The 18,799-nt window shown below is 42.4% G+C and overlaps 2 protein-coding genes across 11 annotated transcripts in view; one reads left to right on the top strand and one right to left on the bottom strand.

The window, feature by feature from the left end:
- The window catches only part of ENPP1 (ectonucleotide pyrophosphatase/phosphodiesterase 1), a 267,067-nt gene that overhangs the window by 139,745 nt on the left and 108,523 nt on the right, over window positions 1-18,799 (bottom strand). The window lies entirely within an intron of this gene.
- Window positions 14,675-18,027, top strand: CCN2 (cellular communication network factor 2). The gene is made up of 5 exons (XM_044753884.2): window positions 14,675-15,151; window positions 15,253-15,475; window positions 15,709-15,960; window positions 16,091-16,302; window positions 16,671-18,027. Exons 1-5 carry the CDS (start codon window positions 14,708-14,710, stop codon window positions 16,965-16,967), a joined length of 1,428 nt encoding a protein of 475 aa, XP_044609819.2. The 5' UTR covers window positions 14,675-14,707; the 3' UTR covers window positions 16,968-18,027.

Raw genomic sequence — 18,799 nt, 5'->3', positions numbered from 1 at the left:
CTGAATGAATGAATTCGTGAGACAGCTTGGCCAAGTAATATTCACTGTAGTCATGCTTGCTCCGCAACAATATAAACATTTTCAATACTTTATAGTTATTGGATGTCCATTGTGCACAAAACAGCCTCGTAGGAGTCATGGTGAATCATAAAGAGAAGAAAAAATATAATATCTGCCCTCAAGAAAGATGCCTTAATTCAACAAATATTTATTGCGCTTTGTGTTTTTTCCAGATGCCAGGCACTTTTTAGATTGTGGAGAGAAAAAATAATAGATACTATGTATTGAAGCAAGAGGACAAACAGAAGGAGGCCAACAACAATTTCAGGATTACTAAGTCTTAGTTTTGAGGCTGTCTTAATTTTACCGTATAAGTCTGCAAAAAGTCTTGTTAACATTCCAAGCCCTGAAAATTATAAAGCAAAATATATATGTTTTAAAAGTCTAGAGGACTAAAAATAAAAGTGAGGTATTCAACATTAGAGAAAAAGAAAGAAATTAGGATTCTGGTTCCTACACTGCAGTCCCTTCCTTAATCTTTCCAATTCATCTCCAGGGTGGCTGAGGTCAAAACAGCCCATCTGTTCTCTTCCATCTATGCCGCAGCATTTGCAAAGTCAAGACTGTTCACGCCATTCCGAAGGTCAGGAATGCTCGTGCTGTTCCTGTCTTCCTTGTCCTTTATCCCAGCTTATGTCCATAAAAAAGTCACACCACGTTTTTCCATACTGGCTATTTCTTCCTCTTGACTGTGGAATGTTACTGCTGTGCTCCTCCATAAACACTTAATGGCCTGCCACCAACCCACCAACACTTGAGCGAGAGCACCAGGCTTCATTGCATGCGGCTCTATCAGAATCCATGCCTCGCAGTTCCTCAGAAGTTCTAAGTTCAGGGTCACGAAATATTACATCACACCAATCTTCTAGACTTTTCAATGTCCTGTGGTTCCCACGTCACACAACTGTGAGGATCATCAGTTTAACGCTTAGTCATGTATAACTTGCTGCTGCCAATAGATTGTAACCTCCTTGTAAACACGAACTAGGTATCTTTTAATATCCCCCTGTGCTGAAAACAATGTTAGAAATATATCAAATGCTCAAAATATATGTGAATTATTTGCCTCATCGAGAGGGAAACAACAATGACTGATCCACTTCTAATTTGGGGCATTCACATAGATTTATTAGTCTGGAAGAACTTCCCTCAAAGATCTTCTTTGGTCTAAGGTTAGGTAACTTTGACAATTGCATTAATTTTCAAAATTATTTCAGCCAGTCAACTAATCAGCAACTTTTCCTAAACACCTACTAGAGTTACTATTCAATTTTCTAGAGAATTATTTACTTTAATAAATTATGGCTTGAATAAAACAAACACTATATTCCCTAGTATTCTGAAAACATACATTTACCAGATATGAATACATGAGCCTCAGAAATTTTATTTACATAATCAATAAATACAAAATTCCTGTGAATTGATGTAAATATGCTATAGTATAAATCACCATAGTTCCTAAGACATTAGTAATTATACAATTCTAGCTAAATATACAATATTTTAAAGTTTAGCTAGTTCCCAAATTTTACATAAGAAATTCATTCAATGGTGGATTTGTTTGTACTTGATGCTGTGTGAGAGGTTATTCACAAATACTCAGAAGTCAACTTCCAAGAAATACCTTAAATTACCTAGAAACTTAAAAAAAAGGTAGCAATTTGCCAGTAAGCGCCCCTATGATCTTTGATATCTTTAAACCAAAGGAATTTCTATACCTTTAAAATTCCAAAATGTTAGAACTGTTAGAAAGCCTTGCCCCAAAATGCCATTAAAATGTTATCATTTTCTATGTATTCCATTATTAAAACATTTTTTTTCTTTAAGCCTGGAAAGTACTGTTATGTCCTAATACTATGATAGCATTAGAAAATGTTATAAGCAATCACATTAGAAAATATAAATGGGAAAGTAAAACTATATCTCTCTCACATTGGTGAAGGCTGTATCAGCTAGAACATTTTGTACTGCAATATCCAGAAATCATAACAACAAAAAAAAAGGGGCCGTATTTGTTCATGAAACCAATAAGCTTGATTTAGCACCAAGAACTCAGGTTTTCTCTGTGTCTCAGCTCTGATTTCACTTGGATTCCACACAGAGGTCTCACAGCAACTACAGGTGCTCCCTTAGTGGTTCCAATATGCCCACAGGATCCCCAAATCTCACATCCCACATCCCCCCAATATCTCCCATGTCCCTCCACTGCTTATTCAGGTAGCCCATCCTTAGACAGACAGATAGATACATACATACACAAACGCACACATATATGTGTATCTCATTCTCAATATGTGAGTTCAATTAGACAGTAACATAAGCTTGGAGGTTAAGACCAGCATTTTGCTAAAATGGAATGGAATAGATTTTAAAATATCAAAGGTATCACATATAGTAACAATAAATACCGTTTCTATAAAATGTTTGTTCCACTGAGTATGTCCATGTGTGAGTGTATATGCACACGATCAGCTCCTACTACCGTCAAAAGTTCATTGAGTATAAACGCACCTTACAGCTCCTCCGAGTGCTGGCTAAGCAACGTGAGCAAGTTACAAAGGCACGAAATAGCATGATAAAACTGTAAGTTATTGAAACTGACTGGAGCAAATCAGGAACTGGAAAACAGGCAATAGGGCAGGGGTGGTGGGTAGTGAGAGATAAGAATGGAGAAAATAGAACCAGACAAAAGGCCTTATCTTGGAGGCATTGGAAACTAAGCGAAGGTGTTAGGTGAGTAAGCGCTTCACATTGATAAATTCTGGAGGGAATACATTGCAGAGGGCAAACAGTGTAGGTCAAAAGACCAGTTAATAACAGGAAAACTAATGCAGTGATTCTCAAAGAAGACACTGATGGCATGATGTGTTGGGAAGATATAATGAGAAGATGGAATCCACAGAGCTTTATGACTGATTAAGTATAAGAGTTGAAAGAGAAAAAAGAATATTGAACAATGTACTGGCTTCAATATAGAGTTGGTATGGTGGTTCCAATCACTAAGACTGGGAACACGTTGCAGGGAGCAGATTTGGGGGTGGGGAGAATCAGCTTGGTTTTGAATATGCTTACTTTAAGATCTGTGTAGGACATTCAGACTAAGGTCCCGCACGCAGCACAGATGAACTCAGAACAGAGTTTCTGGTCGAGAGCCAGAGAGCAGTGAACCATCAACAATGTGGCCGCTGAACAACATGTAAGTAAGAAGAGGACCAGGGAAAAACTATGGGTCACCAACATCAAAGGAGTAGGCAGAGGGAAATAACACTTCAAGGGAGACCAAAGGAAATGATCAAAGAGATGGAGAGAGGATGGGACTCAACTACAATGCCCACAGAGAGATGAAGTTATCTAAGGACTGAAAAGAAGCCACTGGATTTGGCAACAAAGAGGTTATTTGGCGGCAATTTGCAATGCTAGAGCCTCATTGCAGTGGAGTGACTGGTAACTCAAAGGTAAATACAGACGATTTGTGTGTGTGTGTCATTGTGTGCATGAGTACGTGTGTGTTTTAGGAGCTTCAGAGTAAAAAGAAAGCAGTATATAGAGGGATGTGTAGGACAAAGAGAATGTTGTTTTCTTTTGTTTGGGGATTTTTCTTTTTTATTTGAGGAAAATGTGCACATCTTTGTAGGCTGAGAAGAAGCTACTAGAGAAAAGGAAATCGAAAGACAAGAGAATGTGAAAAGAACATGGTTCCACTGGAGACAAAAAAAAGCACAAGTAGAAGTCTGTCTGAACCACTGCTATCCAATGAAACTGTCTGCAGTGATGTTAAGGTTCTACACACCATCCAGTACAGCAGCTGCTAGCCACACGTGGCTACTGAACACTTGAAATGCAACTAGTACAACTGAGAAACTGAATTTTTTTTCTTGTTAATCTATCTTTTTTTGTTCAATTATTTTATTGAGGTCATATTGGTTTATAACATTGTATAATTTCAGGTGCCCATTATTATATATCAGTTTCTGTACAGGCTGCATTGTGCTCACCACCAATAGTCTAATTTTCTATCCAATCACAATACATAGGTACCACTATAACCCCTTTTGCCCATTCCTTTCAGAGGAATGGAATTTTAAATTTTGGTTCATTTAAATTTAAATAGCTCTACTCTAGAGTGAATATGAGGCTGAGGCTCCATCAACCCTGGGGAGGGAGGCCTGAGTTGTTCGTGCCTGACAGTCTTGTGTAGGAAGGACGGCTGTCCTGAGAGGTGGAGGACAGGGGAGGAACCTTGAGGGAAGCAGGGAGGTTTGGAAGGGACACAAGGAGAAGGTAGGAAAGAGCTGACCAGAGCAACTAAAAGCACAACACAGCAGAACTGAGGGCCCAGCTGAGACTGGAGACCACAACGTACGGCAGGCAGCATAGGAACAACTAAGGTAGGGAGTTGGCTTGAAAAAAGGTTGGGAGGCTGAATACCAGAAGCACTAACAATAGACTGTTGACACAAAACATGGTATGACAGACAGAGAAGGAAGCAAAGCCATGCAAAGCCATGTGGTCATAAGAAAAAGAAGGAGGCAAGAGATCCAGGTCTCCATGAGGTCAAAGAAGTGATGTAAAAGGTAAGTGAGTGAGATACAGCAGGAGAGGGCAGATGGTTTAGGACCCGAGAGGATGGAGCAGTTCAAGGTAATGGCAAGGTTTGGAGCGAGTCCTAGTTGGCTTAACGGAAGAGGCAGCAAGAAATGAGAAGTAACTTTGGATAGTTTTTCTGGCGGATATTGGGGTAACCCCTCATGGTGGCAGGAGCTGGGCTGTAATGGAAGAGCATGAGCCAGCTACAAAGTCCTTGAGTCAGAAAGTCAGTTAGTGTGCTGTAAGGAGATACCCAAAGAAAGCCCATCAGAATAAGAATCTTTAGGGCAGCTTTCTTCAGAACATTGCACCAAACTGGAGAGGGGGGCAAGCGAGGAAGAGCAGGGGAAAGGTGGTCTCAGCTGTGGCATATCAGGAGGCCCTGGAGGAGGACTTTTTGGGAGAAGCAGAGACATAGAAGGAAGGTTGACCAACTGTCTGCAAAGATGATCATCTCCCAACTGGGGTGGGTCTCATTGCTGCCATAGTCAACCTGCCCACCCTTTATATCTCTCTATTCCGCTTCCCTAGGACTTTTGTTGTGTCTCTCTTTCTCCAAAGAGACAGAAGAAATAACCACGTTTCTGGCTATTAGTATTGTAAAATTAGGTCACAGTTTTTGTAGTTATCAAACGCTATTGTATTATTCAAAGGGAAATTTCATTCTCCACTTGTACAGTTCTCTCTGGTTTGGAATTGTCTTATCTAGCTCTTGAGTTTCATAAGGTTAAATTTCCCCATATGTGCACAATGGGATCCCTACCATCCATATTGCGAGGCTGTGTCACGTTACTGTACCCACGCCATTCTCATCTTCATTTTATATATATTAGCTCTTCCTCACTTTCTTTCTCTCTTCCTCTCTCTATTTCACGACTTTAATGGCAAAAACTAGAAACTTAAATTTTCTTCCCTCTCCTGTAGCACGAATATTGCCCATGTGTGTACACACAAACACACACACACACACTCACCTCTCCATGTCACACAGAGGCATTTTCTAGGTATTGTTCTTGCAACTATCACAAAATTATCAAATCCAATTTATTGGATTATCAAATCCTAATTTATTATTTATTAATAAAATATTTCTACTTTCTCATGGGTGTTAATATAATCTGTTGTGATGTTTTAGATGTGGGCATTCTTAATAATAATAATAATTGGTATCAAATTCCTTAACTGTATTCTCTGCTTCTTTCAAGAACTTATACTCCCCCCTGTGGCAATTTGATGGCAAAAAAGAAAAAAAAAACCCAGAAAACGGGATTCTAAGGACAGAATCACAATTCATACATCATTCAAAGTGACATAACAATGGTATGTGTCTTGCTAGAAAAACGCTGTAAACAGAAACTGTCACAACATTCCTTTCTTTCTGTGTGATCTACATATGCATGACCCCGAAACCTACTGGGCTAAGTGCTAACATTTGGCAAATGTGCTAAGGCAGAAATTTAATATCTGAAAATATTTAGTGATGAACTAAAAGGAAAGTTTTATTTTACTTTAACGAACATTTATTGAGCACTTATTCTGTGGCAAGCTTTCCTTGGTGCTTTACAATATATTGGGTATTTAATCCTCACAAATTGTCACAACAATCTTATATGGTAGGAACTGTTAGAATCTCCAAGTTGGGAGGAGCCAACTGAGGCTCAGCGGAATCAAGGAGTTTTCTTGACGTTACACATGTCATAAAATGGTGAAATAATGAAATAAAGAAGAAAAAAAGACCTCTTCTGAAATAGTCAGAAAGAGAAACACGAAGGCCAGCAAATTCTGTATTCAAATGAATTTCATATTATTTCTATTAAACAACTGATTTTTTGATCTGGCCTAGCTAAATCCAAAATGGTGGCTAATTTTATGAAACGCTTTAAACTATAGCATTAACCTATTTTAAGTAATAAAATTTCATACTAGAATGTCAAACTAGAATTGTTGAAAACCTTGTTTAATTACATATGAATCAAGTTTATTTTGTGAGGCTTTATTCTTGAGATCTTAAAAATAAGATGTAAACACCAAAGTTTTTTTTTCAGATGATCTATTGATATCTCTTCTTTTTCCTTTGTTTTTCTAGGCCTAGTTTGATTGAATATTGGGCTGCCTGCAATAGTAAAACAGTAGCATTTCTCTACCACCACCACTGCCAGGAACAATAAGGAACCCTAGCAAAGTGACAACCGTCATCAGTGCTCCTCTAAAGGATGCCAGATGATGCGCCCATCACTGCCTTTGGTGCATTGGTGCTGCCATGGGTCACCTGCCCTCACATACACAGAGTCTAAGAATTCCCTCAGTCCTTGGCACTTACTGCAGACAAAATGGCTTTCAGATTGCCATTTCTGCTCAACATAAGGTCATTTTCCCGTCTTGGAAAGTTGAATGTGATGCATGAGAAATGTAGAAGATGAGAGTTCCTGAGCCCTCTCGAACTTAAGACCAGGCTTCAGTGAGTAAGATGAGAACATCAGAGAAGCAGAAGTGGTACCACCACGCCGTGGGCCCGCCCCCTCTGGCAGCTCCTTCGGAAGCTGGCCAGGAAAAGGCTTGACTGGAGAGGGAGGGGCCTGCCTGGAAAGCAGTCAAAGCCAACAGGGGCTACATTTGGCTGTGGCAGTGCCCTGCCCCACTGCAAAGTAAAACTGGTTCAAAGTCTACCTGACGCTGGCCGGGAAGTTTGCTCACTCACCTACCGGAGCTGAAGGCAAGCACCCGGAGTCTCAGGATCGGCCATATATGGAAACGGCAGGGGAAAACACATGAGTCAGAAGAATCAACAGAGAGCCATTAGAACTGAAGAAAACGCCACAAAGATTCATTTGAACAAAGTAAGCTTTCACCATCCATGTGTGAGAAACAGCTTAATGGTGAAATATTTGCAGACATTAGCAAGTCTCGGGTTCTATGAAATTTTACCCTATATTTGTTAACTTTCACACACATGCATGGGTCAATAAGAAAATTCCCTCATAAACCTGCCATTCCTAGACAACACTCTCAATCTCTGCCATGGGTAGTCACCACGTAGATCTCATTTCATCAACAACATGAGATCAGTCGTGATTCAAATGCAATCATTTCATGGCAAAAGGACAGAAGGGAAAAGCTACAAGCCTGAAAGATGAACTGTATTCAGTTTAAGGACAGTGCATTTTCACTGAGGATGAAGATCATAAAACAAGCACTATGTCAATAGCATGCTGGGACATGTCTATTAAGGGAAAAAACCTATGTTGATAGTAGATATTGCTTCAGTGCCAACAGCCTGCCTAAGACTTGGTCATGGTATTAATTCATGAGGATAGCTTATCAGTGAATGATGCAATTATTCAAGAAGACTTTTACGATGCGTGTGGTTGGTGGGAGCCTCAGCATAAACAAGATTGCACTGAGCTACAGGCTGCACATTTTCAGTGTGGGCTGAGGCTGATGTCACAGTAGTATACACCCTGATATTAAGCTTCCCAGAGCATACTCATCATCTTGATTCATTTTTCCTTTTTTAGCTACATCAGTTTATTAGTGGATAAGAAGCAGCACATCGGTTGACACAGCAAAATCACAAAAATCCTAATTGTCAAAAAAATAAGTCTTTATCTAAGCCCAAGGATCTCCTAATACAGATCAGTAAACATTATCTTTCTACTTCAGGCTTCTCTCAGACCACAGGATAATACTGATGGTGCCAATTAGCCCACCGGGTTTTATGTGCCTTCTAGGGTGTGTGCTTTGTTTAAGGAGATCTGAGATAACTGTCTTAAGAATGTACGGTGTTCAGAGATCACTGTAGATAGAATATGAAGAAAAGAAGCCAGTGGAGTTTGGAAGAAGAGGAAGGGTGTTCCCTTTAGAAGAACAGAATTCAAATTCACATATGCCCGCTCCACCTCTAGCCAAGCTTGTGTTATGGTACTTAGCCTTCTTGGACCGCAGTTTTCTCACCTGTAAAATGGGGAGAATAATACCTCCCAAGGTTGTTATGAAGTCGAAATGAGACAGTGTATGTGAAAGGGATTTGTATATAAACTTTCTACATAAATTTCTGGTGAAACAACCATATAGGCATCCATTTCAGGCATCCAGGCAGAGCTCTAAGAAGCATTCTTGTTAAATTGATCAGACAAAATTGGCGCTGTGCATCCTAATGTCAAATTAAACAATGCATCAGTTCACTTTTACTTCAGATCTGATGATGTCAAGAGTTTACCTAGAGTGTGCTTGTCTTCTTCACATATGGTGCAAGCCCCAATCTAGAAGGGAAGACACCCTCTCAAAAAGCCTTATGCACGTGTTCAGATTTGAATATGTGATTCCCATAGGCAGTTATTTAAAAATTCACGCTTAGAAAAATGTTTCAGAAACAACTTTGTTGTCAGCATACTAGATTGTACTAGCTATCAGTTTCCATTTAATTTGAAGATTTCTGTGTAACTTGAAAATTAAAACTTCCATTTAATTTGAAAACTTAACTATGTAGCACAGTTCACATTATAAAATGAAATGAAAGAAAAACGTCAACCCAAATATATGTGGAGTGTAAAATGTCTGTGTCATTATGTTAAGGAAAAGGGCGCATCTTGGTTTCTGAGAGATAAATAATTTAAAGAAAATATCATGGACAGAGGCAATTAATACATTTTTAGTTTTTTTTTTAATATTTACACACCATATTCTTACCTAGGGATTAGTGGCAGTTTACAAACTTTTCATTGAGGAAAGGAGAACTCTTTGAAATCTCTTCCTCCCACCCAAAAAAATGGAATGAAAACTATGAAATGGAAATGAAGGAAACAGATGCTATCATGTGATTAAAGTAAGCAGGATATAGAATTCCCTTTTATGTATCCTGAAAACTAAAAGCGAAATGTCTTATCATATTTTTCTCATACAGGTGACATGTAAGGGATATAAGAGGCATAAGACAAATCAAAAAGTTTCATTTTTTCAACGTCTCTATCAATTCTGGGCATCTGACTTAAAGGGGAGAAGTAGGATTTGATTTTCTCTAAGCTCTCACAGAGTTTAAACCCCCTAAAATCCCCACGAAGATGAATGGTGTTATAAAGTCAGACTGTGATGGGCTTTTAAACTCAAAGCTCAGGTGGACTTAGTCTCAAGGGCAAGGAAGAGCCAGTGAAGAACAGAAGAGATAGATCAATTTAAAATCCTAATACATCATGTAAAAGTACTTTCATAAATATTGTCTCCTTGGGCTGAAAAATAACTCTGAGCAAGTGGGAAATGTGGGGCTCAGAGAGGATTAGGGCTGCCCTGACCTCACACCGCAGGTAAATGGCGGGCATGGAACTCACACCTCCAGGCTTCTAGTCAGTCCTCCGCGCGTTCTACCAAGTGATTCTCAAAAAGTATTCCAGGGAGGCCTGATGTTGTGAGAAGGGGCCTCAGGTTTCTTGGCAGGAGGTAGGAGCACATTTCCAAGGATGAATGAGGGGGCCAGCTTGGTTTGCCCACTCCCCCCAGCAGAATCTCTAGGGACGTAGTCACATATATTTTACACTAGTCTTTTCGAAATGATCTCTCCTTTCACTTACTCTCATTCTTGGAAATAAGTTATCTAGTCTCAAATTCTCTCTTCCTCTTAAACCTATGGATCTGGTTTCTCCAAATCACTCATTGGAAAGAATGGTTACCCACCCCCCCTTTGCATTCCCACTCACTTATCACTGTTGAGTGTCCCCAAGGGGACTCTTCCCATTTAGGTTGAAAAAACAAACAGTTGTAAATACTCCTGGTTGCTAAACTGTAATAAACTTGAGTCACCCATCCGTCAGGGGAAGTGTTAGAGATACTCCATCAGTAGCAGCACACACGTCCTCCAGCACCATCTCAGATTAATGCCAGCAGCGGAGAGGCAACACAGGATTCTGATTAAACTAATAAAATAGTGCGACAAGTAATAAACACCATATTTTTAAATTTCTTTCCTTTCTCTCTTCTCTAACCCTCAACTCCATCTACAAGCAAGCAAATAAAGAGGCAAACATAAGACACAGACCACATGGAACAGCCCTGACTACCTTGTGACAAACACCTTTGCATCGGAAAATATCCTAGGAAAGTCAGAGAACTAATTATAAGCAGGAAAAAGCAGGAGAAAATGAATGTAATTTAGATAGTAAACATCCGGGCTTCTTTCCTACCTCTGAACTCCCAGCCTGTACGCCCTCTCTTTAACCTTCATTTTAAGCAAATATAAGGCAACGTAAGCCAAGCCAGCATCCCTGAAGATTTTAGGATAATATTTATTACTATTTTGCAAAAAGCCTCCTGGCACATCCTTTTTTTTGGTGAAATCCATTTACATGACTGAATTTGAGGCATGCTAGAAACATCGGAAGCCCACTCCCAACCCAGCATCACAACACATCTCTCAGTGTCCAGATGCCCTTATACGGCCAGACTTCCTATAACCGGGACAGCTCAGTGTATGCATTGCGTATGGGTCTTGGCTCTGGGTCACATTCCTCCGGTATGTTTCCCTGGGAGCTTTGATTTCCGCTTTGAGGGCTGGCACAGACTCCTACTGGCTCTTATAAGAAAATGTCTATGACTGAAAGTTGAAAATGTGCAAGATTCCTTCTTTAAGTACACAAACACTCCAAGTCTGGCCACTTTCCTGTAGTCCTGCCAGGCTTTCTCTATGTCTGATACCTGATCAAGTAACCTTTTTTTAAGGGGAAAAAACAACAAAAAACATAAGAGAAGGAATGTAGTACATCCACAGCTGAACATCTTACAAGACTTAACCAAACGTCCTGTACAAATGATGCCCGGGTAGACACACATACCTTATATAGCTCTGTAAATAGGACTCAGTGGCCAGCTCAGTGAATTCCTCATTTCACTGGGGAAAAAAATGCTCTCCAAAAAGCATTTGCTAGATAAACAGTTGCTTACAAGACAAAATTAGTGCATCTTAACCATTTGCACACAAATTCAAAGAACTTTTTCTCCCAATTCTGACCTGCTGTCAATCAAAAGGGTTGGGATAAGTCATAGTTGGACAAAGTTATAAGAAGCCACTATTTCCACTTTACCGCCCAGGCGCACACAAACATTTGCTGAGTCATTTATAATAGTGCAAGAATTCAGATCCCATGGCATGAGTTAAGGACAGAGTGTCAGCCTTTCCCTTTGAATTTCCTGGCACTTGATGGTCCGTATCACAATATAAACATACTTTTGAGTCTGTGAATGTCTTGGGTGTCTCCTCTCTCTCTCTGTTACTCTCTTACTATTAATCTTTTATTATAAACCCTTCAAAAGATTTTTGAGGGCCGGCCTGGTGGTGCAGAGGGTAAGTTTGCACGTTCCACTTTGGTGGCGTGGGGTTCGCTGGTTCGGATCCCAGATGCAGACATGGCACCACTTGGCAAGCCATGCTGTGGCAGGAGTCCCACATATGGAGTAGAGGAGGATGGGCACAGATGTTAGCTTAAGGCCAGTCTTCCTCAGCAAAAAGAGGAAGATTGGCAGCAGATGTTAGCTCAGGGCTAATCTTAAAAAAAAAATTTTTTTTTGATCCTAAAGCCTCAACCTAACATTATAATGCACAACATATTTTTCTATTCTGAGATTCCATGTTCTGTATATTTCAGTATGCTTATTTTTTCTTAGCCAGTGCTAAAACCATCCATTTGGAGCTAACTAGGGACTTTTTGAGACTTCGAGGTCTCAAAAAGACCATGTGAATTTTACAGTAAAACCAAATTCTTTTTATAATACATCTGATATTTTTAACAACCCAGCAGAATAGTAATATCCTTGTTTTGTTTGTGGAGAAAGAGAAAATCAAGAAAGACTGAAAAAAATAAATTACTAATTCCCTGAGAATTTTGATATAATTAACCATCATTAAACCCAGTGAAATAAAACATCTCATTATTATCATCATTTTATAAATGGAAACTTGGGAATACGGCTCCTACTTGTGACTTCTCTAAGATTTGTGAATGGCAGTTCTAAGAATACAGCCCCGGTCACCCAACGGTAACTGAGTCCAGCAATTTATCCCCTCCATGAATGAGAGTCTCCAGTCTGCCTCACCTGAAGCTGTTGACGGTGGCTCTCAAACTCTCCAGAGGATTCAAAAATTCCCCACCGTGCTCCCATCTACCTCACCCTGCAAGCCACGAGAGCTCACCACCAAGCCCACATCCCATCTTAGGCGAGGCTGCAGCTTCATATCCCTACCTTTCCCCATTTACCACACCTTTCCAACCATTAGTGGTACATGTAATTGGGGGTTTAGGTCTTGAAAGATTTCACTGTGGCTTCCCACATATTTTGGACTTTTAAAATCATCCACAAGGGAAGAAGAAGTTGGGGGCCAAGTTGCCTTTAATACGCATGTGGCTATTAACACAACTTGGAATGTCCCTTCTTTAAATAGGAACTTTTAGGCCTCTTCTCTTTGAGGAATGCTTGGAAAGAACATTAAATAACAATGATGAAAATTCTTCCTGAGCTTCAGAGGCCCCCTTTGCTGGCCATTCACACTGTTGACATGCAACTGCACTGTACGACATGTGGACTGCTTAACGAGGTAATTGTGCACAGATGATGTGGTCTATGCTGAAGTTGGAGTGGTTATTTTTTCCTTGGCTATTTTTCAGCAGAATGAATTGAAACTTTTAGAAACGTGGCCAGATTAAACAGGCTGTTTTCAAATTATAAATCGATAGTGTTGTTTCTAAAGCCTGTCTTTGCACCAGAAATAGATATGTTTATCTGAAACCTGTACACTGAGGCATCAACAACCGAAATGAATCTACTCATTGGTAACATCAATGTCAAGTGATGTGGCATTACAATAGGAAGACAAGGGATGGCCTGGAACCACTTTCCTTCCATAAAATGGTAACTGGAGATATTGACAAAAAAGCACTTCTATATATTCTGAAGGAAAGCACAATTAATGAGCCTTCAGTGAAGCTAACTAGCAATAATAAGAAATGGAGATGTGCTTAGACATTATGGGCCATATTTGACATCTGCACACAAGCAGAGGGAATAAAACCTGTTCCTCCCTTGACCTGATGTCACTCCATTAGGCTGCATGCTCCTTGGGTCAGAAGAAACCACAATCGTGATTCATAGAAGTGTAGAGAGTCATAAAGTATAATCTTCATTGACACTTAGTTTATAACCAGATACAACTGAGTACACCACTCTTGTTGCATAATCAGATTTTTTACTGCAGGACAAACCAAGTCCAATCCATGTTTGAAGATTATAGGTTTTAGTATAAGAAAAATCTCTAATTTCTCAAAGACCCACAGCTGTGTTTAAAATGCCCCAAGTAAAGAGCAAACTTGCTGGCCCCTCCTGTCTGGTCCCCTCTCTTCCTGTCCACTTTCTCACCCCAAACCCCAGAGCCTCCACCTACCCACCATGTAGCCATTTGCTCTGACATAATGATAGACCCATTTTTCTGGAAATACTGATGCCCACTCATCCCCTTTCCCTCTCTCTATCCCCAGCAATAAAACTGCCAGATAGACTAAGAAAAAACAAAGCAAGAGGGCTGGAAATCTCCCCCAGAAACTGCGTGCATCCTCAGACCCCTGGCTTTGTTCTCTCTCTTGTCTGGCAATGGGCATCCAAACCGTTATCTCAAGTGACAAAAGATCAGATTCCTCCCGTCTCCAGGACGGATCCAGGAGCTTGCAAGTAGGCTTCTTGGGGATTTCAGCTGGTTAAAACCAACTGACCCATTTTCTGTAAAATCATTACAGAAATAATAAAAAGGAAGCCCTTTCGATTGTTTTAGGAATCCCTGCTGTCAGCTACCCACCCCCTTAAAAGGATTTATGTCACCGGGTAGTACAGGCCCAGCTATTAGAAACAGAAGTGAGTGTAGGAAAAAAATAACGGCTGATGTGTTCTTAAATGATATAAATCAGGAGCGGTGCGAAGAGGCAAGGGGAAAAAGAAATCCTATTTGGTGCTGGAAATACTGAGCCTCTTTTTTTTTTTTTTTTTTTTTTGGTGAGCTGGAGTGTGCCAGCTTTTTCAGACGGGAGGAATGCTGAGTGTCAAGGGGTCAGGATCAATCCGGTGTGAGTTGATGAGGCAGGAAGGTGGGGAGGAATGCGAGGAATGTCCCTGTTTGTGTAGGACTCCATTCAGCTCATTGGCGAGCCGGGGCCGCCCGGAGCGTATAAAAGCCGGGGCCGCCCGCCCCAGCCGCACACCGCCACTCTTCCCGCAGAGAGCAGCAGCCTGCCGCCCAACCCGGCCCGCCCGCTCCCCCGACGGCAGCCGCCCGGCAGACACTCCGCGACCACAGCCCGCCGGCCAGGCCCCCGGCCGACCCGAGCCCGAGCCCGAGCCGGATCCGGATCCCCCGCCGCCCGCCCGGCCCCCGCGCCCTCGCCGCTGCGCCCACCTCTGCGCCCCGACCATGTCCGCCGCCGGCCCGGGCCCCGTGCGCCTCGCCTTCGCGCTCCTTTTCGCCCTGTGCAGCCGGGTAAGCGGCGGATCGCGGCGGCGCGGGGAGGCCGGGCCGGACGGGAGGGAGGGAGGGAGGGGGAGCCGGCGCCCGCTGACCGCCCCGTCTCCCTCCCGCAGCCCGCCGCCGGCCAGGACTGCAGCGCGCGGTGCCAGTGCCCCGGCGCCCCGGCGCCGCGCTGCCCAGCCGGTGTCAGCCTCGTGCTGGACGGCTGCGGCTGCTGCCGCGTGTGCGCCAAGCAGCTGGGCGAGCTGTGCAGCGAGCGCGACCCCTGCGACCCGCACAAGGGCCTCTTCTGCGACTTCGGCTCCCCCGCGAACCGCAAGATCGGCGTGTGCACCGGTAAGACCCGCAGCCCCCGCGCCCCGCGCCGGCCGGAGGGCCCAGGGCGCTTGGGGACCGGCCACATCCCCACTCACGCCCACCTTTGCGCCAGAAAGTCAGCCGAATTGAGTCCCTTCTTCTGGCTGTTTCCAGCCCGCCCCCTGGAGCCCTGCTCCCAACTCGCATCCCTGACACGCTCCCTGCTGGATGCCTGACCCCTGCATCCTCCCTTTTTCCCTTCTCTCCTTCAGCCAAAGATGGTGCCCCCTGCATCTTCGGAGGGACGGTGTACCGGAGCGGAGAGTCCTTCCAGAGCAGCTGCAAATACCAGTGCACTTGCCTGGACGGGGCGGTGGGCTGCGTGCCCCTGTGCAGCATGGACGTTCGCCTGCCCAGCCCTGACTGCCCCTTCCCGCGGAGGGTCAAGCTGCCCGGGAAATGCTGCGAGGAGTGGGTGTGCGACGAGCCCAAGGACCACACTGTGGTTGGCCCCGCCCTCGCCGGTGAGTTGAGTCGTCCCCTAAGTCAACATGTGATTCTTCCCCCGGGGGCTGAGTCCCAACTCTGCCAAGCGAAGGGGGAAATATCTCATCCTGGCGTCTTACCTTGTGTTTGTGTCCTCTGCTCTCACAGCCTACCGACTGGAAGACACGTTTGGCCCAGATCCAACTATGATTCGGGCCAACTGCCTGGTCCAGACCACAGAGTGGAGTGCCTGTTCCAAGACCTGTGGGATGGGCATCTCCACCCGCGTTACCAATGACAACGCCTTCTGCAGGCTGGAGAAGCAGAGCCGCCTCTGCATGGTCAGGCCTTGCGAAGCTGACCTGGAGGAGAACATTAAGGTACGTGTTCTGCTCCTAGTTACTTTCATGGAATGATAGTGGAGAGGACCAAATTTAGGTTTCTTACCACCCTTGTTATTATAGACCTATTATCTCCAAAATTATCTAACCATTGAGCTGTTTTGCTGGAATGAGATGTTATGTAATAGGAACCACCAGCATTCCACTACAAAATCCTCTGCAGTCGTTAGTTAATTCAAGACATCCCAAGAGAGGCAGTGTCTATTTTTAGAAAACTAGCAAATAAAACTCAAACTTCCTCTCCTCGGAATATAAACAGAAGTCAGAAAAACCCAAATACACAGAGGTTGAAGAAAGCCACTCCCCTCGCAGTCATTGATTTTTCTCTTCTCCCTCTGCTTCCTTAGAAGGGCAAAAAGTGCATCCGTACCCCCAAAATCTCCAAGCCTGTCAAGTTCGAGCTTTCTGGCTGCAGCAGCGTGAAGACATACAGGGCCAAGTTCTGCGGAGTGTGCACCGACGGCCGGTGCTGTACCCCCCACAGAACCACCACCCTTCCCGTGGAGTTCAAGTGTCCTGACGGCGAGGTCATGAAGAAGAGCATGATGTTCATCAAGACCTGTGCCTGCCATTACAACTGTCCCGGAGACAATGACATCTTTGAGTCACTGTACTACAGGAAGATGTATGGAGACATGGCATAAAGCCAGAGACAGTGAGAGACATGAACTCATTAGGCTGTAACTTGAACTGATTCACATCTCATTTTTGTGTAAACATGATGACTTCAGTAGCACAAGTTATTTAATTCTGTTTTTCTAACTGGGGGAAAAGAAAAATTCCCACCAAATTCAAAATACTGTGCGATGTGACATTCAAACAAATAGTCTATCAACCCCAGACACTGGTTTGAAGAAAGTGAGACTTGACCGTGGGACTACAGTAGCGTATAGCACCAGAATGTACACTAAGGTGTGGCTTGAGGAGCGGTGGGAGGGCACCAGTAGAAAGGCTTGTCATCTTAAAGTTGGAATGCGCCTGCTATTTGGAGTGTCATTAAGAAAGAAAATTTTAGCACGCTCACTGACTGCCTGTAGCTCCAGCGACAGCTAGGATGTGTGTTCTCCAGCCATCAAGGGGCTGAGTCAAGCCCCGAGGCAGGACAGCAGATTCAGCTCTGACATTCTGATTCGAATGACAGCGTTCGGGAATCAGAATCCTGTCTATTAGACTGGACAGCTTGTGGCAAGCTAATTTGCCTGTAACAAGCCAGATTTTTTTTATTGATATTGTAAATATTGTGTGTGTATATATATATATATTTGTACAGTTACCTAAGTTAATTTAAAGTTGTTTGTGCCCATGTTTATGTTTTTAATGCTTTGATATTTCAAATGTTAGCCTCAGTTCTGAACACCATAGGTAGGACGTAAAGCTTGTCTGATAATTCAAAGCATGAAATGGAGATCCTGCTCAGGTGGAGGGACAGTCCATCAAAACAGAGTGTTGGCTGAAGGTGAGGCAGCAGTGTCCTTGAAGTCTGATTTGTAGGCTGGCAATATGGGAGCCTCACTTTGAGTAAACAAATGGCCTTTATTAAAAAATGAGTGGCTCTATATAGCTGATCAGTTTTTCCACCTGGAAGCATTTGTTTCTATTTTGACTACGACTGTTTTTTGGACAGTTTATTTGTTGAGAGTGTGACCAAAAGTTACGTGTTTGCACCTTTCTAGTTGAAAATAAAGTATATATTTTTTCTATAAAGTGCTTGGTTATTCATTTATTCTCTAAACATTTCTGAGTATTCTTGAGTATAAATGGGAAGCTTTTGTTTGCCTTAAAATAAATCACCAATAATTTTGTAAATATCTTTCATCACATCCTAATTAATTGGTTAATCACTTCAATGGAATTTTTACATAAACATTTCACACTGAATCAAGTAGCACAAACTTGCAGGCATACACACTATATTGGGCACGCAGGCATTTTTTTTTTTATCATCACAGTACTTTATAAACATTTAAATTCAATTCTTTCTAGATTTCTTGTCTCCACCAGCCCCTATTGTATTACACTTGGTCCTGTTTACATTCAGTGCCTTTCTTGCAGGCATTTAATTTCTAACCCTCTATATCTAACCTTGCATATAGAAAATATTTATTTCTTTATTTTGTGTACTCTACCGTAGATCTATTTCTGAACCTTAAATCTGAATTAAAATGGAGCCATTTAATGTCTTATTTTGTATAATTCTGTTTTCGGTTGCCAGATAACCAATCACAAATAGATGACAGCATAAGTAGAAAAGAGGGGGCACAAGTGGAAAACGGAGGAATAGCAGGTCTTCCATTCACTAACATTAATAGAAATTTATCTTAAATTAAAAGCAACTCCTCCGTTTCCCCAAGTTTTTGACTTTAACAGATCTCAAGATCAATAGTTTACCACGTGGTTTGTAAGGGACAAAATGGAATTGTTCAAGAAGCCTGGTGTGGACATGATATTGGATCTGTCCAGGCCTCTACTGAGAAGA

The sequence above is a fragment of the Equus asinus genome, chromosome 24 (assembly GCF_041296235.1).
Source record: "Equus asinus isolate D_3611 breed Donkey chromosome 24, EquAss-T2T_v2, whole genome shotgun sequence".
Classification (NCBI taxonomy): domain Eukaryota; kingdom Metazoa; phylum Chordata; class Mammalia; order Perissodactyla; family Equidae; genus Equus; species Equus asinus.
This window is presented reverse-complemented; position numbering and strand designations above follow the sequence as displayed.